General features: G+C 47.3%; 1 protein-coding gene and 1 pseudogene across 3 annotated transcripts in view; both read right to left on the bottom strand.

Annotated features, from left to right (window-relative positions):
- Window positions 1-23,454, bottom strand: part of MYO5B (myosin VB) — a 294,119-nt gene that overhangs the window by 244,138 nt on the left and 26,527 nt on the right. For 2 of the 3 annotated variants that reach the window (XM_074355275.1, XM_074355273.1), the window contains exon 1: window positions 9,212-9,301. The exons of the other annotated variant lie outside the window; for it this stretch is intronic. In XM_074355275.1, coding sequence (XP_074211376.1) covers window positions 9,212-9,286 — 75 coding nt within the window. In that variant the 5' untranslated portion in view covers window positions 9,287-9,301. Of the gene's footprint in view, window positions 1-9,211; window positions 9,302-23,454 lie in introns of those variants that run through there. 3 annotated transcript variants of the gene reach the window in all.
- On the bottom strand, window positions 9,954-11,298 carry LOC105073955 (translationally-controlled tumor protein-like; annotated as a pseudogene).

Here is a 23,454-nt window from a genome sequence, read left to right on the forward strand (position 1 = left end):
CCAGAAGGCTAGTGTAGTGTGCGTGTGCACCTGTGTGTGTGTGTGTATGTGTGTGTGTGTGTCTCATGCAGTCCTGGGTGCACCCAGGGTAGGCAGGGCAGAGAATGGAAGGAACACAGGCCTCAGAGTCTAAGACAAATCCCAACCCTGCCATTTAGTGGCTCTTTGGGAAATGAACACCCTCTTGTTTGTTTTCTCAAACATAAAGAAGGAGACAACGTCCCACCTTGGAGAATTATAGCAAAGATCAAAGGAGACAAATGTTTAAGGCCCCCGGGTACAGCTCCTGGCACATAGGTGTTTAATAAATTACCATTAGCTCCACAAAGCACCCCTCAACTACCCAGCTCCACCAGGGTCTCTCCATCTTCCACTGCCAAGCCGTCTGCAGGCACTCATGTATTACAGCAACCGGTGTCAATGTTTATCTGCCCCCAAAGACAAACACTTTGAGGGGTGAGAAGCTGAGAGGAAGGCGCATTCTTACCTTTCTATCCCTCACAGCCTCCTATAAGATGCTCTTTATAATAAAGGTTCCGATATTGTGGAATGAGCTATTTCAAGGGAAAATAAGTTTCAAGCAAATGCAAAAAGAACAGTGGCCACTAGGGCAGTTTCTCTACCAGTCAGAGGGTTTGCAGATACACATACCATTGCACTCCCAGCACCTCTGGAGGGTTCCCATCAGCCAAAAGCGGAAACTCACTTTCATTCAGTTTCTATAAACATTCCCCAGCCCGCTGTATGCCAGCACTGTGCAAGGCCCTAGGACACACCTTTAGAGCGGCCCTGATGTGACAGCTACCAGAGATGACGCAAAGAGTGAAGGTGCCCACACAAGGTCCTGTTCTTCCAAACTCCACCTGGGCCTCAGTCTTCTCAGCTGGGAACGAGGAAGATGGACAGATTGCCTCCGAGGTCTAGTGCAGCTCTGTCGATTAGCCTATTAATGAACTGCCTCTGGAGAAGTGTGGTAAAAATACACATGTATGTCTCTAGGCGTAACTTAGTAATACACAGTGTTAAAAGGAACGCTTCCCCCAGTGAAGCTGAATAACTTCAACCCCCCACCAGGGATGTCAGCATGCAGCATTCCTTCCTGCCATCTCTCCCACCCAGGAAACGAATTATTTATGGCAAGAAGCTATGGGGAAAAAAAGGGAACATGTGAAGTAAGCCCAGTGGGGGGCAGAGGAGGCAGAAAATGGGAGTCGTGCTGCTTGGAGCAGGACCAGAGACTGCGGTGAGGAGTGGACAGCACAGGAGACTAAAGGACAGCACAAGAATAGAATGCTAAATTATTCTGGTTCTATTTAGAAGAGGGATCAAAGGCCCAGCCCACCTCATTAGACCCTGAAGGAAATCTCATCCAAAACACACTGAAATATTGGGGCTTTTTGGCAACTCCTGAGTCATCAAGAAAATAAAGTGAAATCACACTCGGTAGCCTCTATTTGATAAATCCTCCCAAAATAAAGTTTGTGAAGCACTTTGATGCCCAACTAGTTAAACCTTCAGCTGCCCACAAAATGAAGAACCTATTGCCCTCCTCCCTGGTGGTTTAGAGGAAAGTTTCCCCGTATTTACTTTGTTTCATTTGTTAAGTACCAGAGCCCAGCCATTCTTCTTCTGAGAGATGAGCATTCAAAGGTCTGGGGGGTCAATTCTGAGGAATAGTAAGGTCCAGGGTCTCATGAGCAGGGGGCCTTGTGCCACCAGCCCCATGGCCATGGCCAGTCAGGGGTGGGCACACAACTCTCTCAGCCTCCGCGAGGACCTCTTATTTCCGTTTCCCCATGATCCTGTTACTCTCAACCAACAAACAGGTTAAGTCAATGCATGTTAATAAATTCCTGGTTACTTTTCCCAAATAATGTATTTATAATAATGTTAAAATCTTTAGCCTCATTCAAGGAATTCTGGTTCCATAGTCAAAAGACCTGGAATGGTAAGTGTGTCTATTCTCACACCCACTGTAGGGCAGAAATCTCCAAGCCCAATGAAAATTATTCTCCGTCCTTCCTTTGTGGGATTTACAATTGAAACAACAGACAGCCTCCAAGGGAATGGAAACCAATTCCTTCCATTCGGCAGAGAAGCAGAAACAGGACGTAATGAACTCCTCGAGAGGCAATAATCACAGTGGGTAGTGCTAAGAATGAGGGCCAACTGCCCAGTTAGAGGGCACACAGTCCACACTATCACCCTCACTTCTGGCACCAAATGCAAGTTCAGAGGTCCTCAGGTTCAATAATTCAGTAGGATTCACTGTTGTCCTCATTGTTATGGTTTATTACAGGGAAAGGAGACAGAATCAGCCAGAAGAAGAGAAACATGGGGCTGAGTCAGAGAAGTAGCAACTGCAGTACATTCCTGGCACTGATGTGACAATACACACACAACACTGTCAACCGGGGGCGTTCACCCAAGCTCCAGTGCTCAGGCTTTTTCACTGGGGCTCATTATGTAAGCATGACTGCTGTGAAATAATCAAGACTTATCTATCAGTTTCTGTCACAAGTTCCTAATATTTGGTCTTTGACCCTGGTTCCTGGCACAGAGCTCCTAAATCCCTTGGAATTTCCTGAGTGATGGGACCACCTTTTGTTGTAATGAAGTAACTCTTGGTGGGCTCCTGAATAGGGGCTGATGAACAGAGAGACGAAGCCATAGATGGAAGCTTGGAACTTTCAGCTCCATCTCCCATTCTGCAGAGAGGGGCTGGAAACTGAGCTATGTCCACATGCTAAAGCCTTGATAAAAATCTCTAAAGCATAAGGTTCAAAGAGCTCTTGGGTTGATGAACACATGATGTGCTGGGAGGGCGACATATCCCAACTCTGCAAGGACAGAAGGTCCTGTGCTCAGGACCCTCCTGGGTCTCACTCTATGTATCTCTACATCTGGCTGTTCATCTGCACCTTCATCATATCCTTTATAATAAGCAGTACATGTGCTTCCCTGAGTTCTATGAGCCCTTCTAGAAAACTATCAAACCCAAGCAAGGGAGTCATGGGAAACCTGATTTACAGCCGATTAGTCAGAAGTATAGTTCAAAACCTGGCACGCGAAATGGGTGTCTGAAGTGGGGGTAGTCATGTGGGACTGAGCCCTTAACTCGTGGGATCTGATGCGAACTCCAGGTAGACAGTGGCAGAGTGAATTTAACTGTAGGACACTCAGCTGGTATCCGAGAACTGGTCAGTGCGGGGGAAAACTCACATCCAGTGTCAAAAGTGCTGTGAGTATGGTGGTCATGTGAAAGGGGAGGGGAGGGAAGGAAGAAATCCACATACCATTTCTTCTTTAAAATGTGTGCTCTGATCCCACCAAGCAGTTCCTCAGCTACCTTTCTGAAAGCTAACCTAGAAGCCTGCTAAGCTAATGCAGCCATCAGAATAAACTAGGTCCTGCTGTGGTCACACACCACCCAAAGTCTCCCCAGCACACAACCGACAGCTGCTCCTTGCTTCTGCTCTGTGTTCATGGAGGGTTGGCTGGAGTCTGCTCTGCCTCAGCCTCATTCCGGAATTCAGGCTGATGGAGCAGCTCCTACCTGGCACAGCGCAGGTTACCACAGCAGCGGGGACGAGAGCTTGGCAAAGGGTGCCATCTGAAGTGTCACGAGTTACTTATGCTCACATTTTCTTGGCCAAACCAAACGCTATGGCCGTGCCCGAGTTCACCTGGGCGAGGAAGTACGATTCTACCAGGTGGTCAGAGGAAGAGGCAGATACTGGCGAGCAGCCCAGCCCCTGCTGTCACACCCGCTCCCACCACGTCCCTGACAGCACGAAGGGGCTCTGCCTGGGAACTCGAGGGGCTGTGCCATTTGGGGTTTGTGCTTGGTGCCTAAAACCAAGACACAGGGGATGCTTTCTACTGAGTTCCAAGAGTAAGATGGAAAAGCTGCAGAGCTGAACGTTCCAGTTTCAGACGTCACTCTGCTTTGAAGTGTCAGGGCCAGATGTCTGAAGTCTCCATCACAAGAGGTCAGTAGCCCCTCACCCCCAAAAGACTCCCCAACCTAAGTCAACACGATGGCCAGAGCTGTAACAAGAGCTTAAGGGTAACCAGAGTCTCACACAGTCAGCAACGAGGTACACCCAGCTTCGCCTCAATCTGCAAATCCAAGCACACTGATTTACCATCTGAAATAACGTTTTAGTTGTAAGAAATCACAGTGAAGACAAGAGGCAGGAGACGTATGATAGGAAAACGTCTCTTTTCAGGAATGGAGAAAAGATGAATCACAGACACTCCTGATAAATTACCAGCTCAGTCCAGTGTGAGCTCAACTAAAACCCCATCAGCTCTTCACAGAGGCTCCTGTCCAGCCAAGGGGAATTTGGTACTTACACTATTGAACTGTTTTAACCTAAATGAAGCATTTAGCGTTTCTATTAAGTTTTATATTGCTAGTTCCAACCCATCAAGGCAACTGTCCAGCCCTGAGCACTACACATTCAGAGCTACCTACACACAAGGATCACTGGCAAACTAGCGAGTACTCATAGGAAGGAGAAGGTAGGAAATATTGCTCAATGAGTAACAGTGGAGGGGACTGGACATATTTATTTGTAGCTTGGAGGGGCTTTGGGAAGGTTGTTTTCTGTCTTAAAAGCATCTGAAGAGCTGTGTAGAACATGACAGGCATTCTCCCTAACCCTGGAGGGCAGGAGTAGAGCCAAGAGGTGGGATTCAGGAAGAAGCCATTGGTTCCTGAGACAAGACCCACCCTGCAGCAGTGTGAGAATCCCACGGGCTCAGCACCACGGCCTTCTGCAGGACCTGGCTGACATCAGCCCTGGGAAGGGGGGATGGAATGGCTGACCCATTCGGGGATAAGGATTCTATGTGACTAATTATATCGGTATTTATCTGGATACATGAAGGCTAGGAATAAGAATTCTGTAACATTAGCACCAGATCCACAAAACCCCTGAAGGTCTTCTTTGAAAGTCTCTGTAAGCGGAGACAGGAAGATCCTTTTCTGATAGGCACCACAGGAAGCACACAAGGTAAAATCCGAGCTTAATATGCACCAGAGAGGCTGTGGGCAGCCCTGGCCCCCTCACTGCCTCCTGTGCGTGCGCCTGGAGGCCCAGGTGACCCGCATGGCACCTTCTGCCCTGCCATGGCTCCCACTAGGGTCTCGCTTAGGGCTGAGCACACAGAGGCACTCAGGAAACAGTCCTCCAGCCAGACCACACTATCACCCTCTCATCCAAATTCTTTGGTTTACAGTGAGGAAGCTGACGCAACGCACAGCTGCGATGGGAACCCGGGCCTTCGTGACACTCACGTTTCACTCTCCCGTCTGGAAACAGGACTTACGTGGAAAATATGAGAGGTTTCTAGAAGATGCCCTCTATGAGCTGCATGAGTGCAGAATGGTAGCAAATACACCTGGAAACAACCCTCAGGAGACTTTAGAGGAAGAGAAACACACTCTTCAGGGACACATAAGCTCTGCTTGGGATGAAGGGAGACGCTGGCATTCCAACCAACAAGGGTCTCTACAGGAAGAAGTGTGTGGATTACAAATTCTCCAGGCCCTTTGCCCACCTAGACAGAACCTAACAGATGCACACAGTTCATCCAAACAAACCCCACACACATCCACCAGACCTTCAGAGGATAAAGATCCATCTCCCCCAAATCACATCCCACACATGGGCTGGTTGAGTCCAAGTACCAGGTAAAGTTTCTGGCAGCAGGACTCATGCCCACACTTCCTCAAATCTCTCAGAGTGTCAGGGACACATCAAGGCTCAGTGCTTACTTTCAACTGATCTACTAGTTAACTTAAAAACAGGGAACTGCAGGAGAGGCAGCAATGAGGCACCTCCCTGCAGGAGAAAGTTTCCCTTGCCCGGAATTTTCACATCTTTCTCAGCACAGAGGGAAGTTGAAGCTCCCGCCAGGATGCAAAATTTAGAATGACTACAAAGTAACCTACTTCTCAGGTGTCTTTAAAAGTTTTTTAAGAGCAGCAATCCCTTAGGATCATCCCCAAAAGTGAGGTATTTAAATTAAAAATGCTGATGGGAAGAGCTTTCAAAATGGATTTCATTCATCATAAAAAGTGTATTTTTCCATTCGTTTGAAAAAATGTATTCTACAGCAACAAAATCTCTAAAAAGATTATCCAACCGGCTTTACCGAGAGTCCTAAGGGGTGGAATTTAACACTGGCGGCCCCAGGAAAAGATTTCTGCAAACAAGGGAAAAAAAGGTCATTTGAAGGATAGTGAGTCATATCAGGAAAAAAAAAAAAAAAAAGGAAGGATGGTTTTCCATCAAAGTGGTGTTTTAAAAACTCAAAAGCCATTCTAATTAAATCTGCAGGCATGGTACACCACTGGCCTTCACTGGTGCCTGTGACACTGATGGAAGAAACCATTTACCAAAAACCGACACACTTCAAAACACCTTCCGCACGGCTCTTCTCATTTTTTAAAAAAACTTTTTCTTTGTTTTTTAAATTACAGGGACAGCCCTTCCCAATATACAAATTACCATACCACTTCCCTAGAAGGCAGAAAAGGTGATGTAAAACCGTGGCTCAGCTTATGGCTTACTGAGGGCAAACTACATAGCACGAGGCCTTTTTTCAGTCCACTTTCGTGCTCTACCTTCACTCAGTCTAATCCAGAGCAGGGAGATGGGCCAGCCATCGTAGAGCGCTTGTGCCAGACACAATCTTAGAGATCTCAGTCCAAGCTTCTCACTTTAGAGATGGGAAAACCGAAGCCCAGAGCAGGGAAGTCACCTGCACAAGGTCACAAAGCCAGTGAATGGCAGTCTTATCAGCCAAGGACTTTGGAAAGCCCTTCTATTAAAGGGGATGCACGTGGCTAGAAACCAGCAAACCCGGAGCCTGCCCTCAGGTGACCTCGCTGTCTCTGGAGTCCTGCTGCACAGGCTGGCTTCAACTTGGCTTCAGCTCAGCGCAGCCAGGAGACGGGGTGCCCGGCAACATCAGTGAACCATGCACCACAACACAGGCAGCAGGTGGGAGGGAACCGGGGAGCGGAGGGGAGGGCTGTGCTCTCCACCCTGTGTCCACGTGCGTTCAGTGAAGAAGCACAAATGCCCCCAAGGCATCCAGATGCTGCTGTGTTGGACAACACTTTAAACATTCTGTAATTTTCACCCAGGGCTGTTAAATCTGAATTAACTCAGCCATAAGACTCAACCTGTATTTTTATGGGATCTCTTTAAGTGTTTTTCTATGTGAATCACAGACTCTTAGAACAGAAGGGGATGTTATAAAAGTCAAATCCAACTGGGTACTAATAAGCAGCACACATATTTAGGCTTGTTTAGGCACAGAAAACAGCTGCAAGGATTAGAACGAAACGTCTTCTGCAGCTACTTCTGGGGAGGGTATAAGGAGAGAGAGGCAGAGGCAGAATTTTTACTTCATGTAATTCTGTACTTTGTTTTTAAACAAGAGCGAGATCTACGAGCCCCCTCGGTCCCCTGCCCTTGTGCTCCTCCTGCCCCTCAAGCATCAGTCACCATTTCACAGGGTTCCACTGGGGGCTGCCACCCTGTCTCCTTCTAGAGACTCAGGGAAGAACAGCTTACAGACAGTTTTCACTTCTACCTGATCCCTAATGAAAGCCTAAATCCCTATTTTCAAGCCTGGCATGGCTCCATGAGCTGTAGGACTGTATGTCTAAAGGCCTGCAGGTCAGTACCACCAGCTACCCACAGACTTCTCAACCCAATGTGCCTCTAAAAGAACTCACCATCCTCCCCCTCCCCCCTTCTTCCCCAGACTGGGCTCCCTCCTTTAAGCGTCCAAGTCGGAACCCTGGGAGGCATCCTCAGTTCTTTCCCTGCACCTGCCACATCCAGTGAGTCTGTCAATCTTCCCAGAACCCCTCTCAAAGCAGGTTTCTCCTCTAAGCATCACTACTGCCTTCTCCTGAGTCATCTGAACTACTGCAGTGACCTGCCGATTAGCATCCCTGCTAATACCTCCAACCTACCACAGGGCACGTGGGTCTATTTAACACACAAAGTTAGTGAAGTTCATTCAGTGTCTTCCCTGAGCAACTACTATGAGCCAGGCACCATTCTAGGTCCTGAGGATACAGCTGTCAACCAGACATTGTCCCCATGCTCATGGACTGTACATCCTAGTGATGAAATTAAAGACCACTTATGGCTCCCAACTGCTTCAGGTAAAAATCAAACATCTTAGGTAGCTCCTAGCAACCTCATTCACCTCACTGGTTGCCCCCACCTCCAAAATTCCAGACATTTTGGACCATTGTTGCTTCCTTGAAAGCACACAGCTTTCTCATTTCTGTACATACCATTCCCACTGCCCAAGATAACTTTCCCTTTTCTGCCTAGTTACCTTGTCCTCTAAGTCTCTAAGGGTCTCCTCCTCCAGGAAGCCTTCCTTCCCTGACATGATTCATCAAGATACCTTTCATCAGAGTCCTGTGCAGGCCTCCGTCACAGCACTTTGCACATAATCTTGTATTTATGGATTTAATCTCCCCCACAGGGTCAGAAATTTCTTTAGAAAAGACCCTACTCTATCCTTATCTCTCTTCCATACCTGGCACACTGACACATAAACACAAAATACTTAGGCATCTGTTCCCTAAGGAGTTCAGTAAATATGTTGCCAAATCCTAGGATCCTGTGAGGCAGACAAGGGGCAGAAACGGTTACCAGCATTGAAGGGGGGTGGGGGGAAGGGGGGTAGAAGAAGCCATAGCACATAAGCAGAGATAGATACTACAGCTCTGTCTACACCACCTGTCCCCTGCACGCCTCTGCCTTCAGGTGCTCCGATACATGAAGACACAAGGCCTGGCCTCTGCCCCTCAAAGGCTCACAGCCAATAGCAAATATGTGCATCAATTTTACAATGAGTTCTTCACGCCCAGCTTTCAGGAGCCTACCTCTGACCCCTGGATGCCTGCCTCTGATGCCATCTCATAAAACAAGCTTCTGGCCCTTCCTTGGATGTGGTTCAGAGAGACCTTGGCTTCCTTTTTATTCCAGGGTTCAGTTTTGCTTTTGCCTTACTGTTCTTCCTAATCCCCTCCCCTCCCTCCCTCCCTCCACCACATCTACACACACAGTGAAAACAGCTCCAAAAAACAAACATGCCAAGGTGTCCTAGCTCAAGGTTGACATGCCAAGGATAAAGAATTTCCATTACACTGTGACTCACTCACCATGAATTCTTCCCAGGAACCATGCTGGACACCACTGAACCCACTGGGTTCTTCCTTGACTTCCCCTTGAGGCATCAGTCATTCTGGGTCTCAGTCCCTTCTAAATCCCAAGGATCACGACTCCAAAAATATGATCCTACAGTTCTATTATCAAGCCTTCCTGTATACTGATGGACTTTGATATAAGATCTAGTTTTAAACACAAGCTCCAGGTTGAGTGACCTCAATGCCATCATTCCATGTGCCAGTCAGACTCTGAACCTCATGGCCCGCTCTTTTGCAAGTGTTTTTAAATGTGTTGCTTTTCTTTGCTGCAAAAAAAAAAAAAAAAAGACTGATGTGACTTAAAAGTATTCATTCATTACTGCTTTCCTTTTCTGAACTATAGTATTGCATTTGCTGATTTAGTTCATGATTTTTCACTGCCACAATTAAGCATATACATGTAGTCCAATAAAATGAAATTTTAAGTGTCACAAATTAATGAATACTGGCTCCATCACTTGTAAAATTAAGATAAACTTCAAAACATGTCACACAAATTAAGTAAGACCACGCAGGAAAAACGCTTGGTGCTAGTAACAGGTCAATATATGCCAGTTTCCCTCCTTTTTTTTTTCCCCAACTGCATTAGTCTCTTCCTATTCTTTCAGTAATCTCTTCCAGAGTTAACTACTTCCGTTTGTAGGTGATGAAATGTGTAAGGAATCCACTTCAAGTGCTGGCACTGCTATGAACACGGTCTTCCCCTTTACCTCAACTCAATCACTTTTGATTCTTGTTTGTATTTCCAAGCCCCAGAGCAGTTTTCACTGCAGAAGTTATCTGAAGACAGTCTTATGCTTTCTAGCAGTCTAACACCTGGGTCTAGCTTCTCCAGGAACACTACACAGGATGGAGTTAGATATGTATTAAACTAAGAGGCTTTCTCTCAGAGGAATTTAAATGCATTTTATTTTTAGACAACCTACACATGTTTTTTTTCTCAAAAACAAGACCTCCACTCCAAGTAAATCACCATCAAAATAAATGAAGCTCAAGATGGCATCAGTTCCATTTGTCTTTTAAGTCCTGGTGTTGTGTGGATGAAAGCAGTGGCTAGCCAGTTATGACGACAGGTGATAGATCCAAAGTAACAGCCAAATTTGTTAGCATTTTCCCATTTGTAAACCATCCTTAAAGAAAATCATATATGGGGTCACACCGTCCTCACGGTCGTCCAGCAAAGCCGCCATGCCATCTGGATTCATGTTTTCACCAATAAAGAACTGATAGTTTTTGAAATTAGCAAGGATGTGCCTGATTGTTCTGCAGCCCCTGTCATAAAAGGTTTTACTCTTTCTGGTCTCTGTTCTTCAAGTTTCCCTTTGATTTGTTTCAAGAAATCTCTGATGTACTTCTTGCAGGCTTCTTTCGTGAAGCTGGTTTCCTGCAAGTGATGGTTCATGACAATATCGACACCAGCGATTACTGTGCTTTCGGTGCCTTCACCCTTGCGCCTTCAGCGGAGGCATTTCCACCAATGAGCGAGTCATCAGTGTTTCCCTCTGTCCTACTGACCGTCTTCCCCTCCACCTCCAGGATCTTGTAGATGTTGGAGAACATCTCATCATGGCTGATGAGGTCCCGGTAGATGATCATGATGGCAGCTGGAGGGAGATGACGGTGGCGCTAGCTTAGCTGGAGCTCTGAGTGAGCGCAGTGCAGCCGGAGCGGCGCTCGGGGTAGGGGGGAGTGGGCGGAAAAGCCAGTTTCCCTTCTTCTTAGACTCTGCTTTGCTAAAAAGCCTGGGCAGAGCTAGGGTCTGATTGCATCAGAGAACTCTGGGGCCATTGGAGCATGTACTTTTTCGTTTCCAGGGATATAACAGAGACCGGGTCACTCAGCATTCGGGGTCTGTCCAGTTTCTTTGGGGAAGGGTCCGCTCTAAACCCCACCAACTTCTGGGTTCCAGCTTCCTTGGCGTATCTTGCAGCTCCAGGGATGCACAAAACCAGGCACCCAGAGAGCCCGTGTCCCAGGGGAACATCCACCCGGTTGAGAGCCTCCCTGGCCTCTGCTGTCAGACAGCTGGGGGCACGCTGAGAGCAGTAGCTGGAGTGAAGAATGACAGAAACAGGAGGGCTGAGTCATCATAAAGAGGAAGTCCCCTCCGCACCGCAATTCCTCAGCCGAAAACCAACACATTACACAGCGGTTCAATTTTCCAGGCCTCGGTGGAACACACAGCCTGCCAATCCTGCATTCTGGTTGAGCCCCTTTATTTCCTGCTGAGGTGGCAGGCAGTTAATCAAAGCCACCTGTCTAATCATACAGCATAAGCTGCTTCACAGAATTTCAGAGGCTTCCCTGGGTGTTTCAGGGCTTGACCCACAGAGAGGGCACTCCCTCCCTGGAACCTGTACAGAACATTCAGGGATGATGAGTTTGTATTAGGCACTAAAGGCATCCCTGCCATACTGAGACAGGTGAAAGATGACAGGTGTGTTCTAGCAAATGAGGTGCCACTGCTTTCAGCATGATTCTAAAGGACAACTTTTTGGGGATTTTTATTTCAGATCTGACAAAAAACCTTAAGCACTGAAACCAGAAAGCAGCTTAAAAGCAGTCTCCGTCATCCTGACCACTACAAGGCTGACTGCCCATGGGTCTTGGCATCACAAGCTTCCCCAGGTAAGAACTACAGCATTGAGGGCAGATGATCTGCGTGCAAAACCACCCTCAGGCCCAAATGACCAAAGAAACCTGCGTAAGATGTTTTACTGTGATTTACACCTTGATCTGAAGACTCAGGAAAGCTAAAAAAATCATTTCCTAAGTTCTGATATTGGGGTTCTTAAAACCTACATGGAGCAGGAGATAAAACTATGTATATTAGTTGGTGTTGATCAGAAACACATATTCTGCAAAACTAAAAAAAAAAAAAGAAAGTGACATCACATCGAAAAGTACCTCATGGCCCTTGTTCATACACTGGTGAATTCTCGATTCCACCCTGGGATAAGCAGCTACCAGAGTGAATTTTCTTTAAGAAAAATGCCAGAAATCAAACTGAAGTTACTACCAGTAGCACATTAATGCAGATTTGAAGCTGGGTGTCTCATTGTCAGGGCTATAAGTAACTGAGCTCCTGATTAGGTCTTCCACAAGAACACCAATGTCCTGTGGCACAAATTAATCACCTGAGTGACATTCCAGATTACCCAAAAGGGCAACACGGCACATGGTATTTTATACACGGTAATTTCAGTAGGAGTATGGTCATGTGCAATGTTTGGAAGATTAAAAGTAAGGGTGTCTTGTGTAGGGCACAAGAATACAGCGCTCCAAGTGCTCACTTCAAAATAGTGACCCTCCAGCTAGGAGGGATCCTGTGAGCAAAGAGAGATGTTATCCTAATAGTAACGCAGGACTTAGAAGAAACTCCAAGTGGATGGCAATTGATAAGCACAGCAGCAAACACCTGGGAGAAATATTGTTATCCTTATAAAAATAAAACCAGGTCAGAGGGGGAGGGTATAGCTCAGTGGCAGAGTGCATGTCTAGCATGCACAAGGTCCTGGGTTCAATCCCCAGTACCTCCACTAAAAAAACCTAATTACTTCCCTCCAAAGTTGGGGGGGTGAACCCAGGTCAGCCTGTGAGTGGAGATTTGAGGAGAGCCTATGTCCTTGCCACCCTCCACCCCTGGGGCCTCGGAGCACACCTCCACCACCGCAGTCAGGACGCACAGGGAGCTGGGACAGCAAGGTGCCAGTGAGGCCAAGGACGCTGTCTGAGCCCTGACAAGAGCAGTTACCCGCCCCAGGCTCTGTGAACGCCAGGGACCCTTTCTTCCTGGCCAGGGCTCCACAGGTGTGTGGTCACCTCACAAAGCCTGCCCTATTTCTGTAAAAACACAAGTCTCCACATGAGTACACACGTATGCATGTAGACATGTGTCTGGAGAATAACAGCAGTTGTCTCTGAGAAAGGAGGGCTACGGGGATGGAGGCTTTCAAGTCTTATTCCAGAGATCCCTGTAATATTTGAATTTTTACAAAATTATATTAATTGTGTGAAATTTTTTAAAGCTTACCAAAAAAAGTCAAGAAACATGTGACAATCCACGACCACATGACAATGGTCGTGAGTCCTCTCTGGGTAGTTAAGTTTGGCTCACTTCTTTTTCATAATTCAAGCAGTGAATGCTTCACCATGCCTTCCTTGATGGGCAGGGGCAGGCAGAGGTCAAGTGATGACGTCGAGGTGGAGCTCAAAGACCTTGGGCAGAGTCCCCCAGCATCTCAGTACCCGGTTCCTAGTCCACAAACATCAGATTGAGTTCACATTTGCTACCTACTCTCTGGAAGTACCATGAGGGCATTCAAGACAATATGCTGAACAAGCAAAAGTACAGATTAATAATTCATTAGCTTGTTTAATAAGCACTTCAAACTGGGACGGGCCACACTGCGGCAGCAGTGACTGGAATTAGTCACAGCAAGGGCTGTCTGAGGCCCGGGAATAAATGGTCAAGCTGAAGCCCCTTCTCCGAAAGCCTTTTAAAATGAAGGTGATGCCCACCTGTCCAAGGTGGTTCTACCACGACCCTGCCTGACACTGGCACTCAGTCTGTCTTCCAAGTACATTGCTTGCAGCACTTATTAGAGACATCAGAACAGACTGAAAAGGTCTGCTGTAGAGCAAACAGACCTTAATCCCAAATGCAGCTCTTCTTCTAGTGGTTTTAACCCACAGACTACTGTGAAAAATAAAAATAAAAAGAACCCCACCACTTTTCCAACTTTATATGGATCGTTGGGTATAAAGTCTCTGGTGTGAGGAGACCCGCCACGTACCACAGCTGCAGTCACGTGGCACAAACAACTAGACCTCATTTCATGTAAATACAGTGAGCTAAGAAGTGTCTTTTCTATTATATTATCCTTTAAAACATAGTCCTTCACTAGGAGAGCTTAATATAACTTGAACCAGTAATCTGACCACCATTTTTTAAAACATGACCCATATTAGGGCAAGATTTAAAAGAACTAAAAGTGCTTATGTTCAACCAGCTACAGATCCTGGTAACCTTGAGTAAACGTTTTTTCTTCTCACTCTCAGTATCTGAGTTAAAATCTTCCTAACTCTTACACAATCACCGCTGCTTCTAACTACCTTCCAGCAGTTTATCTACATGCTAATGAGAGTCCTGACTGCTCCCAGATTAGTCAGAGAAGAGTCGTTAAGTCGCTTTGCCTGGCTCTTCCAATAAGCACAGGAGTTGTTCCATTCTATTGCCTCTGTTGAAGCAATGAGGGAAAAGCTACATGTGTTTACATTGACTTGGCAACTGTGTTTTTACCAATCAGAAAAGTTCTTTCTTCTCTGACTAGTTTACAAGACGTAGAATTTCTGAGAATCTCAAACCACGACAAGCTAGATCCAAAAATGCTTTATGAACTAGGGAAGACGGCAGTGTCAGAGATGACTTCTGTGGAAGCTTAATGTGTTTGTTAAAGTTACCTTCAAGTCCTTTAATACTACTGTGTCCAGAGGGGAAACTAGGAGAGCTCTTGGCGTCGTCCGCTTTGAGGACCATGAGTGAGGCAGCTCCCGCTGCGGTCCTGCACACAGAGGGAGGGTCCAGGGAGGTCCCAGGCCTTTTCTGGGACCACAGCCTCAATAGAGCCTTCGGACTATTCCAATTTAAAGTAAAATCTCAATTAACCAAAACTCAGCTATTCAGAACCAGCCCAGTGGGCTTTCAGAAGAAACACAGATTAAAAGAAGATATATTTAGTATTTAAAATCAACTTCTAGGGGACATCCAGTATCAGCATGCAACCAACACAGCCTCCTAGGCCTACCCACCTTTTCAGCAGACTTTATTTTTAGAGCAGCTCTAGGCTCACAGCAAAATTGAGCAGAAGGTACAGAGTTCCCAGGTGCCCTCTGCCTCCCCCACGATCAGCACCGCACTCAAGAGTGGTAACTGTCATGTGTCAGTGTGGGCTTATCAATTGTTAACGTCACTCCAAGACCACAACTTAGGTTTCACTCTTGGTGTTTCGTATTCCATGGGTTTTGACAAATGTCTCATGACATGTATCCACGCTGATGGCATCAGAGTAGTTTCCATCCCTCCCTTCTTACTGACCTCTGGCAACCACCGATCTTTCTACTGTCTCCATAGCTTTGCATTTCCAGAATGTCATATAGCCTTTTCAGATCGGCTTCTTTCACTTAGCTGTATGTATTCAAGGTTCCTCCGTGTCTTTTCAAGACTTGATAGTTCATTTCTTTTTAGTGTTAATATCCCATCGTCTGGATGTACCACAATTTACCTATTTACTTTAAGGATATCTTGGTTGCTCCCAAGTTTTGGCAATTATGAATAAAGCTGCTACACACATTCATGTTCAGGCTTTCGTGCAGATGTAAGTTTTCAACTCATTTAGGTAAATACCAAGGAACGTGGCTGCTGAATCATACAGCAAGAGTATGTTTAAATTTTTTTAAAAAGCTGCCAAATACATCCTTTTCATCTACAGAACAAGTACAGTAAAATCTGCTAAGACTCACATTTCAAAGAAAAAGTTACGCCTTTAGCTTTACTTACTTAGGTATAAAGTGTCCCAATACATTCTAAGAAGTTTCTACACTTTATCTCAGTAAACAGCATTTCCACTTTGATGACAGAGCCAAAAGTTAGGAGCCAACCTTGACACTTCCTCCCATCCCAGCCACTGCCAAGTTCCATCACTTCTCCCCAGGTTCAAGCCAGTGCTGTCTTCCACCTAAGCCACAACAAGCCCCTAAAACAACTTGCCACCTCAACTCCTGCCCCATCCAAACCATTCTCCACAATGTAGCCAGAATGATTCATTAAACCTATATTTACCTGTGTTGCTCCCTCCTTTAAAATCCAACAATTGATTTCCTTTGAATATAGGATAAAATCTAAATTTCTTATTTCACCAAAAGGCCTTAAATGACCTTATTAGGCCTATTTCTTTATCTTCATATCAAGCCCCCTCCCCTGTTACTTACAACAGCCCCTCTGACCTTTCTTACTGTTCTTTCAACATTATAAGCTCTTTCCTGCCTTAGGGCCTTTGCACTGGCTTTTCCCTCTGCTTGAAACAGACTTGTCTCCCCAACTCCAACCAAACCCTTTCCCTCACTGGCTTCTTCTCATCTTCCACTTTCTAAAAGAAGTCACCCAATCTCAAATCTAAAATAGGTGCCCCTACTACTCTTGTGCCATCCTGCTCTGTTTCACTCAGACCATCCATCACACTGATCATCCTACATTTATCTATGCACTGACGAAAAGCTCTGAGGGCAGAAACCAGGTCTGTTTTGTTTACAAGTGAAGACCCAGTGCATGACAGAGAATAAGTACTTAAATGATGGTGGAGTTAAAGAACTGACTGAACAAATATGGGACTTGGTTTTTGGGTTTTTTGTTTTTTAACTCTCACGCAGAATTCACTAGAACTGTAGAGGAAAACTTTGGAGATTTTTACTGTGTGTAACAAAAGAAGTTCCCACAACTAAACCCTGGCATCTTCCCAGGTGGAAGCCGAGGAGAGCAGGAGCACATCTAACATGGAAGGGGGCACACAAAGCCACCTCCCTGAGAACACTAGTTGATAACAGGGACCCAGAGGGAAGGGACCTGGAAGTGATAAATTCAGTCATCAATAAGTGGTTATATTAGTTTGATATAACAAGGTTTTCTTCGGGGCACGTGTCTAAAACAGAAACCACGTGTGGCATATCACAAATATTTATGGCACAAAAAAGGAAGGGGGAGAGAAAGACCCCCAGGTCTCCAATTAGCTCGCACGTGGATGTCACCAAGAACCTCGAGATCCTCAACCAAATCTGCCCTTTCCTACATCAACACCTCCGCTGGGCAGGTGAGCCTCGCCTCCCTCTTCTTAGACATTTAAACTTTCCACTTCCCTTTCTATCTTATTGGCAAAGCCCTTTCTGACCATCAGAATCCACAATTACATCTCTCCCTCATGTGAATTCCTAGTTCTTACTATCTATATTCGTGCAATTTAATCATGTGATGCCTTTATAAGAGGACAATCATAGACTCTTGGAGTATAAAAGGACCTGGAAAGACCCCTCAAGATCATTTGGTCCAAAGTCCTCATTTTCAAGGGAACATCCCCAGGCCCAGGGAGATGACATGATTTATTCAAGATCAGAGCCCACCACTGAGAGCACTCAAATGGGAATGTCTGTTGCCCAGCTCCCAGTCTAAAGCCTGCCTGGTCAGTCTCCCCAAGAAGCCCTTCCCCCTGAGGAAGGAGCTATGGTTGTCAACCTCCTGGCATATGTCGAAACTTGTTGATTATCTGATGACTAGGTTAAGAATGAAGATGTTTATGAATCAGAAAAAGAAAAGGCATGAATCACCATGAAGTTCGGATTAAACGTAAACCTGCACCTGTGCTCCCACTGCACCGTGGGGTCTGCCTCTTTATCTTCACTGTCAGTCAGTTCCAGAAGAGAGCTGGCTGCATGAGGCACTACAAATTCTACAGCTCCTCTCATGCGTGAAGACTAACAACCACGAGAGACAAAGAGAGGTTTAAACTCATTACGCGGATAGACTCTGAGGAAGTAAGACGGGTTTGACTACAGCTGTCAGTCACTTCTGAAAATAAACAGATCCCAGTTATGACACAGTCTGCCTCAGAGTCAAGTTAAACAAACCCACAGCTAACCATGGGCACATCTCCCCTGAACTTTGGAAAGACCTAAGAAATCAGGCACAAGGTTTGGTGCAACACATGGTCCTTCCACTCCCTATGTTTACAAAAAATGCTTTCCTCCACTTTCTGACCCAGATAGGTCATGGTGATTTCAATCCCTACAGAAAACTTTTCATACATTCCACCCCCCTGGCATCTTCAAGATGCTTCCATATATTTATTATCTTCCTTGACCCCCCACAACCATTTCCCAAGGCTGGGCCCAAACTTACAACCCAGGAAACCTCAGGCTGAGAGAGGTGAGGTGACATCCCAAGTCATCCGGCAGCAGCAGAGCCCAGGCCCCCAGCCCCCGGGCGCTCCCCAGCCCAGCACACCATCAAACCGCCGGCTTCTCACATGGCCGCTTCCTCCCCTGCCCACATCACGTCAGTTCATGACTCCTCCACCTCCCTGCACAGACTTACCTCCCAAATGGCCCAACAGCCATCTTCTACTCCAAGGAAGTGCCTTCACTGTCCTCCATCTCCTGTGAGATGCTCCACACCTACAGTCTCCCTTCTGCCACCTGCCTGCTTCTCAGGGTCCTCCAGGTCCCATTGTTTGGCACACCCCAGGTCCCAGTGGCTGTCAGCTCCCGCATCCCCTGTGGCACCGACTCTCCCCCTGCTGCGCACCCCATTGGGTATGACGTGTGCTGCCCTATTCAAGACTGAGCAGGAACTGTTCAGACGGCAGGAACTGTTCTGTTCAACCTTCATCCACCCTTACAGAATCAGGACAAGCACATGCTCATGAACGAATGTAACAAAGTTGGGTCCTGGAGAGCCACAAAGTGAACAGGGTTTATGCAGCCACAGGCGGCACGGACAGGAGTGAGAACGGCTCCTCTTACATTCATGGGACCAGGTGCTAAGCACAACATGTCAGCGTCAACACTTCCCAGTTAAGGATGAAATGTCAGGCAAGAACATCCAATGTAAAGACAGAAGCAGAAGCAACAATGGGGTTTGCCAGGTGTGCACCTACGCCCGTAACTTGGGATCAATCCAGGGTAATTGCTCTCCTGGCAACTGTACTTTGTATGAGTGTTTTTTTAATATTTAGCAGCCATCTACAGAGGGCAAGGCTATATATATATATACCAGGCTCTCTAAGAGTTACCTTTGCAGAGGCCACAGCCATAGGACTTCAGTGTTGAAAGGGGTCTTACAGGTAGGTCCTGGGAGGCAGCCCTGCTCTATAAAACAGAATCCAGGGACCAGCTAGTATTTACTTAATTTCAGAGACCATCAGCAACATCCTCCAAAAGAATAGACATTTTAATCCCCCCAAAAGCAAAGACCATCTCAGGAAAGAATGGTCCTTAACTGACTACATCCTGTGGACAAGCCACAGAGCAGGGACACTGCTCATGAAAGGTTGGCCAGCCCCTGTTTTTTAAATACCTCCTGTGGCGGGAGCACAAGAGGGCAGCTCAGTGGACCATTCCAGTCTTCCAAAAGCTGTGTCTCAGGGCTGGAATTCCTCTTGCTAAGACTTTCACCCTCTAGTCACAGCTGTGACCTTGGGGAGGGGAGACAACAAACCTTAAGGGCTGGCACACAGTAAGTCCTCAGTAACACAAACCCTCCCTGCTCCCTGCTCCCTGCTCCCTGCTCCCTGCTCCCTGCTCCACTCTCGGTTACAGGCTAAGCTCAGAACTACCTGGAAGACAGCGTTTGCATCCAGTGCCCATCCCCAGCTCCAACACCAACCCATTCTGAACTCATTCTCTTCTCCAGCAAACGCCCTGAGGTGTCTCAGCCATTTCTCACACGGTTTGGCTTCCCGCCTCCCTACTCGATCCAGCCTTTCTCCCCAAGATATGCTTCAGTTTGTCAGTGTTCCTCGCAGAGCACAGGACTCACTAGTGGCGAAGGGGGTGGGATGAAGCCCTAGAAGTCATGCTTGCCCCCTCCCCCTCTCACTAGATGGGGAAGAACCCCCTTTCCTCTCACACCCCTCAAAAAGCGCACACTTACGCTCAGCTGTGTGACTAGATCACAGACATGGATGGGATTTAGAGGATGGGGATGTTAACAAGGACTGGTTTCCAAGAGCACAAGTCACTCATATATCCCACCTTCCCCCAAAATCAGTCTGCAGAACAGACACGCAGCCCTGACCCCGCCTGCTGTAACCCTGACGCCTCGGTTTCCCTCAGCCCGGGAAGCAGAGACACCACTGACCCCTGGACGCATCCTTGGAGAGACAATCAAGTTCTAGACAGAGTCCCTGCCCTGGGGCAAGGCAACCAGAGTTCCAGGGTCCTGAACACCGTCAGACACAGCAATTTGGGCAGGATCCCCCTCCCCACTGCTAAACCAAAGGTGGAGGTGAAAGTTTCTAATGGAAAAACAGCATGAGGTTTTTTGTTGTTGTTGTTGTTGTTAATTAAAAGATGCCTACTTCAGGAAGCTGAGAGGCTGAGGAAACTTGCCAAGGGCAGGGCCACCAAATCTGTGCTAAACTGGTTTGGCATCTTTTTTTTTTTTTAGTTTATGGAAATGACCACATGCACATAGCCTGCCTTCCAGGCCCACGGCCACCTGCTACACTGCACAGTCGCAGTGCTTCCCGGGAAGGCAGAGGCTCGCCCCTCACCAGGAGGCTTCACATGTTCTCAAATTTCTGTTTCCTTCTTGCAGGAAAGGGCCCTTTCTGAAACTGTTCTGCCTGGCCCAAACTCTTTGAATCAGGTTCTAAAATTTCTGCACTTAACATACTTCGACAGCAACAACATGAGGAAAACCACCTTCCGAACATCCCCTCACTGCCCCACCCCAAGCGAGTTCCTGCCAAGCCCTAGCATGTTGCTGAATGTCATCACCGCCTCAGACAGGGATCCCTGCACCCAGTTTTTGACACCACAAGTTAAGGATCACAGAAGGATGTCCACTATGTTGTTAAACAATCTGGAAAGCCCACACTGATCTCCTAGTGAGATCAGCCTTTCCATATAAGATGCCTTGTCTTCAAAGAGCAAGTTTTGTATTCAGCCGCCAACAATGCTCAGCCACAGCCTCGTGGAACCCAGGAGATAAGGCGAACACCAGATCATCAGGGAATCTGCGGCATATCCTAGGAGCCATCAACCACATCACATGAACCCCTTACGCACATCCCCTTCATGGGCTGATGCTGGAGGTCATCTGATCAGACTACAGAGGGTCCACGGACTCCCAGGTCCCGCACTGTGCCCACCTTCCTGAGGCAGCATCGTCTGCAACCCAGAGGTCAGCAGGGCACCACCCAGGCAACTGGAAAATGCGTCTTCCGGTTGTGCAGCGTCTCACAGGCGACCTCGCTCCAGCCATTCCGGCCTTGCCCAGCCGGCTTCTCCCTCTCACATTCTGGCGTACTAACAATAACACCCACAGACAAAGCAAAGTGCCCTCGGCAGAGACTCCCCCTTTCACAAGCTGGTTGAGGCAACCACGTTTTAAGGATCAATGACTTTTTGTTCGGTGTTCATGCAGCCGTAGCTAATAACAAAAGCGACTTCATGGAACGCAGTGCAATCAGCAGATCCTCTGAAATGGATTGCTTCCAAAGTTGTCAGCTTTCCAACACACAAAATGACCCAAGATCTCATGTAGTCAGACTTCCAGCGAATGAGAAGTCCAACCAAGCCCACTTATATGTACTCCTTTTCTCCCCATCCCACCAGGTTCCTCTCCAAAAGAGAAGTCACACAGAGGAATCAGTCTAGCCTGATGGAGAACTCGGAGTGAGTATCGAGCTTGGCCCCCGCTCACTCAGAGAGAGGTCTTCCCCCTGTACAAACTCCACTCTCCCAGGAGACTGGCCAACAGGGGCCCCATGCGCGTTCCGGTGTTTCCCTCCCCGGCGACGTCAGCCCAGCCCTGCATGCTTCACCTGCAAGCATTTTACTTTCCCAGCCTGTCACATTAAGGGAGAAGGGGAACTGCTGGCAGCAGTTCTAGGCAGAAACAGAGTGTGACTCTCCTGGGGCACATAATCTTCCCCTCCTATCTTATTCCATTATCTTTAGGCACCACCAGCAGCCCAGGTGCCTGATACTGTGGGATACTCTGCACTACATTTCCAACAGGACCATGAGCACCCTTCTTAACAAAAAACAGTCACAGGTGCAGTCAGCATCTCCTAAAAAACACTTCATTCAGCAGAGACGAGGCACCTCTCACAAACCAGGGTTACTCCAGCTGCGGCAGGATGAACAAGTAACCAGGGAGCTAGCCCTCCCGTGCCGGCCTCAGCGCTGGGTGACGACTTTGCTCATGTCAGTAACAGGAGGAGAGAGGAGGCATGAACGTGATACAAACTTGAATTTGCTCTGAGAACCCAAAACACAGATTAGATGGCCTCTAACATCCCTTCCATGTCTGCGGCCTGTAAACTTCACATGTTAACCATGTAGGCAAAGAACAGAACCCTACTATTTTTAACACTAACAGCATCGCAAAATAGTTCACACTATTGCAGGTGCAACATGCCAGGTAAAGAAAAATGCAAGGAAACGAAATGTCTCTCTGCTGCCTGAAACCACAAGATGGTTTTTAGTGACGGTTTTAGGTTTTAGACAAGGAAGCCAACAGATCCTGGTGCAGGACTCAGACCACAGAAGTGGCCGTCAGGGGACTCACACTCCTAACCAGGGTAACTTCTGCATCATTATTTGTACTCTAGTGATCTTCACAAGTAGTGACTCAGGTCTCATTTTCACCTTCTATTTCAGGCCTCACATGGGCCTCCCAAAGTCTGCACCTCATTGTGGGTGGTAACCTCTTCAAGCAAAAATACCCTGGCCTGGCCAGTGACACTTCTGTCTTGGCTGTCAGCACATCCCACCTGCGAATGGTGAGTCCACTGAGGAAGACAGGTAGCTTAACTGACCATTGAGCACACCCCGCCCCATTTTACAGGACTTTCATCTGAGGGCAAGGTCCCCTTGATAAGGTGTCTCTGTCCATTACACACAAAATCTGTGACTCTATGTCCCGCATGAAATTAGATCTGCTTCATAAAATCAAGCTTTCCAAATTGTGATTTTTTAAAACTTTCGTTTCTGTCAAGTGGGACAAGTGCAAAATGTCCCTTCACGTTGGAGCCAAGCTAGGTTAGGAAATGTTAAGACCAGGCGTCAACTCAGCGCTGATGTATCACAAGGTACATATTGCTTTGTGAAGGCCCCCCACCTCCCTTCTATCAGCAGGGGCTGCAGCTCATCAGGTAGCTGGCAGGGCTCCAGAGTGCCTTTGGTGTGCTGGGCACAACCCCCGCCTTGCAGGGGGGTACCCAGAGCAGGTGGCTGCAGAGGGCGTGGCTGTAGGTTTGCAGGCCTGGAAAGCTAACTGATGACTAACTCAGGAGACTCACGTCTACCAGAATGCCACTGATTAAGATTTTAAATAACTGGGAGACCAGAGCCAGCCAGATTCCCCTTCTCCCGGGGGTCTGTTCACTCCGAGTAAGAGACGACTTGATGGAAGGTTCCCT

Source organism: Camelus bactrianus, chromosome 30 (genome assembly GCF_048773025.1).
Source record: "Camelus bactrianus isolate YW-2024 breed Bactrian camel chromosome 30, ASM4877302v1, whole genome shotgun sequence".
In the NCBI taxonomy this organism is placed as follows: domain Eukaryota; kingdom Metazoa; phylum Chordata; class Mammalia; order Artiodactyla; family Camelidae; genus Camelus; species Camelus bactrianus.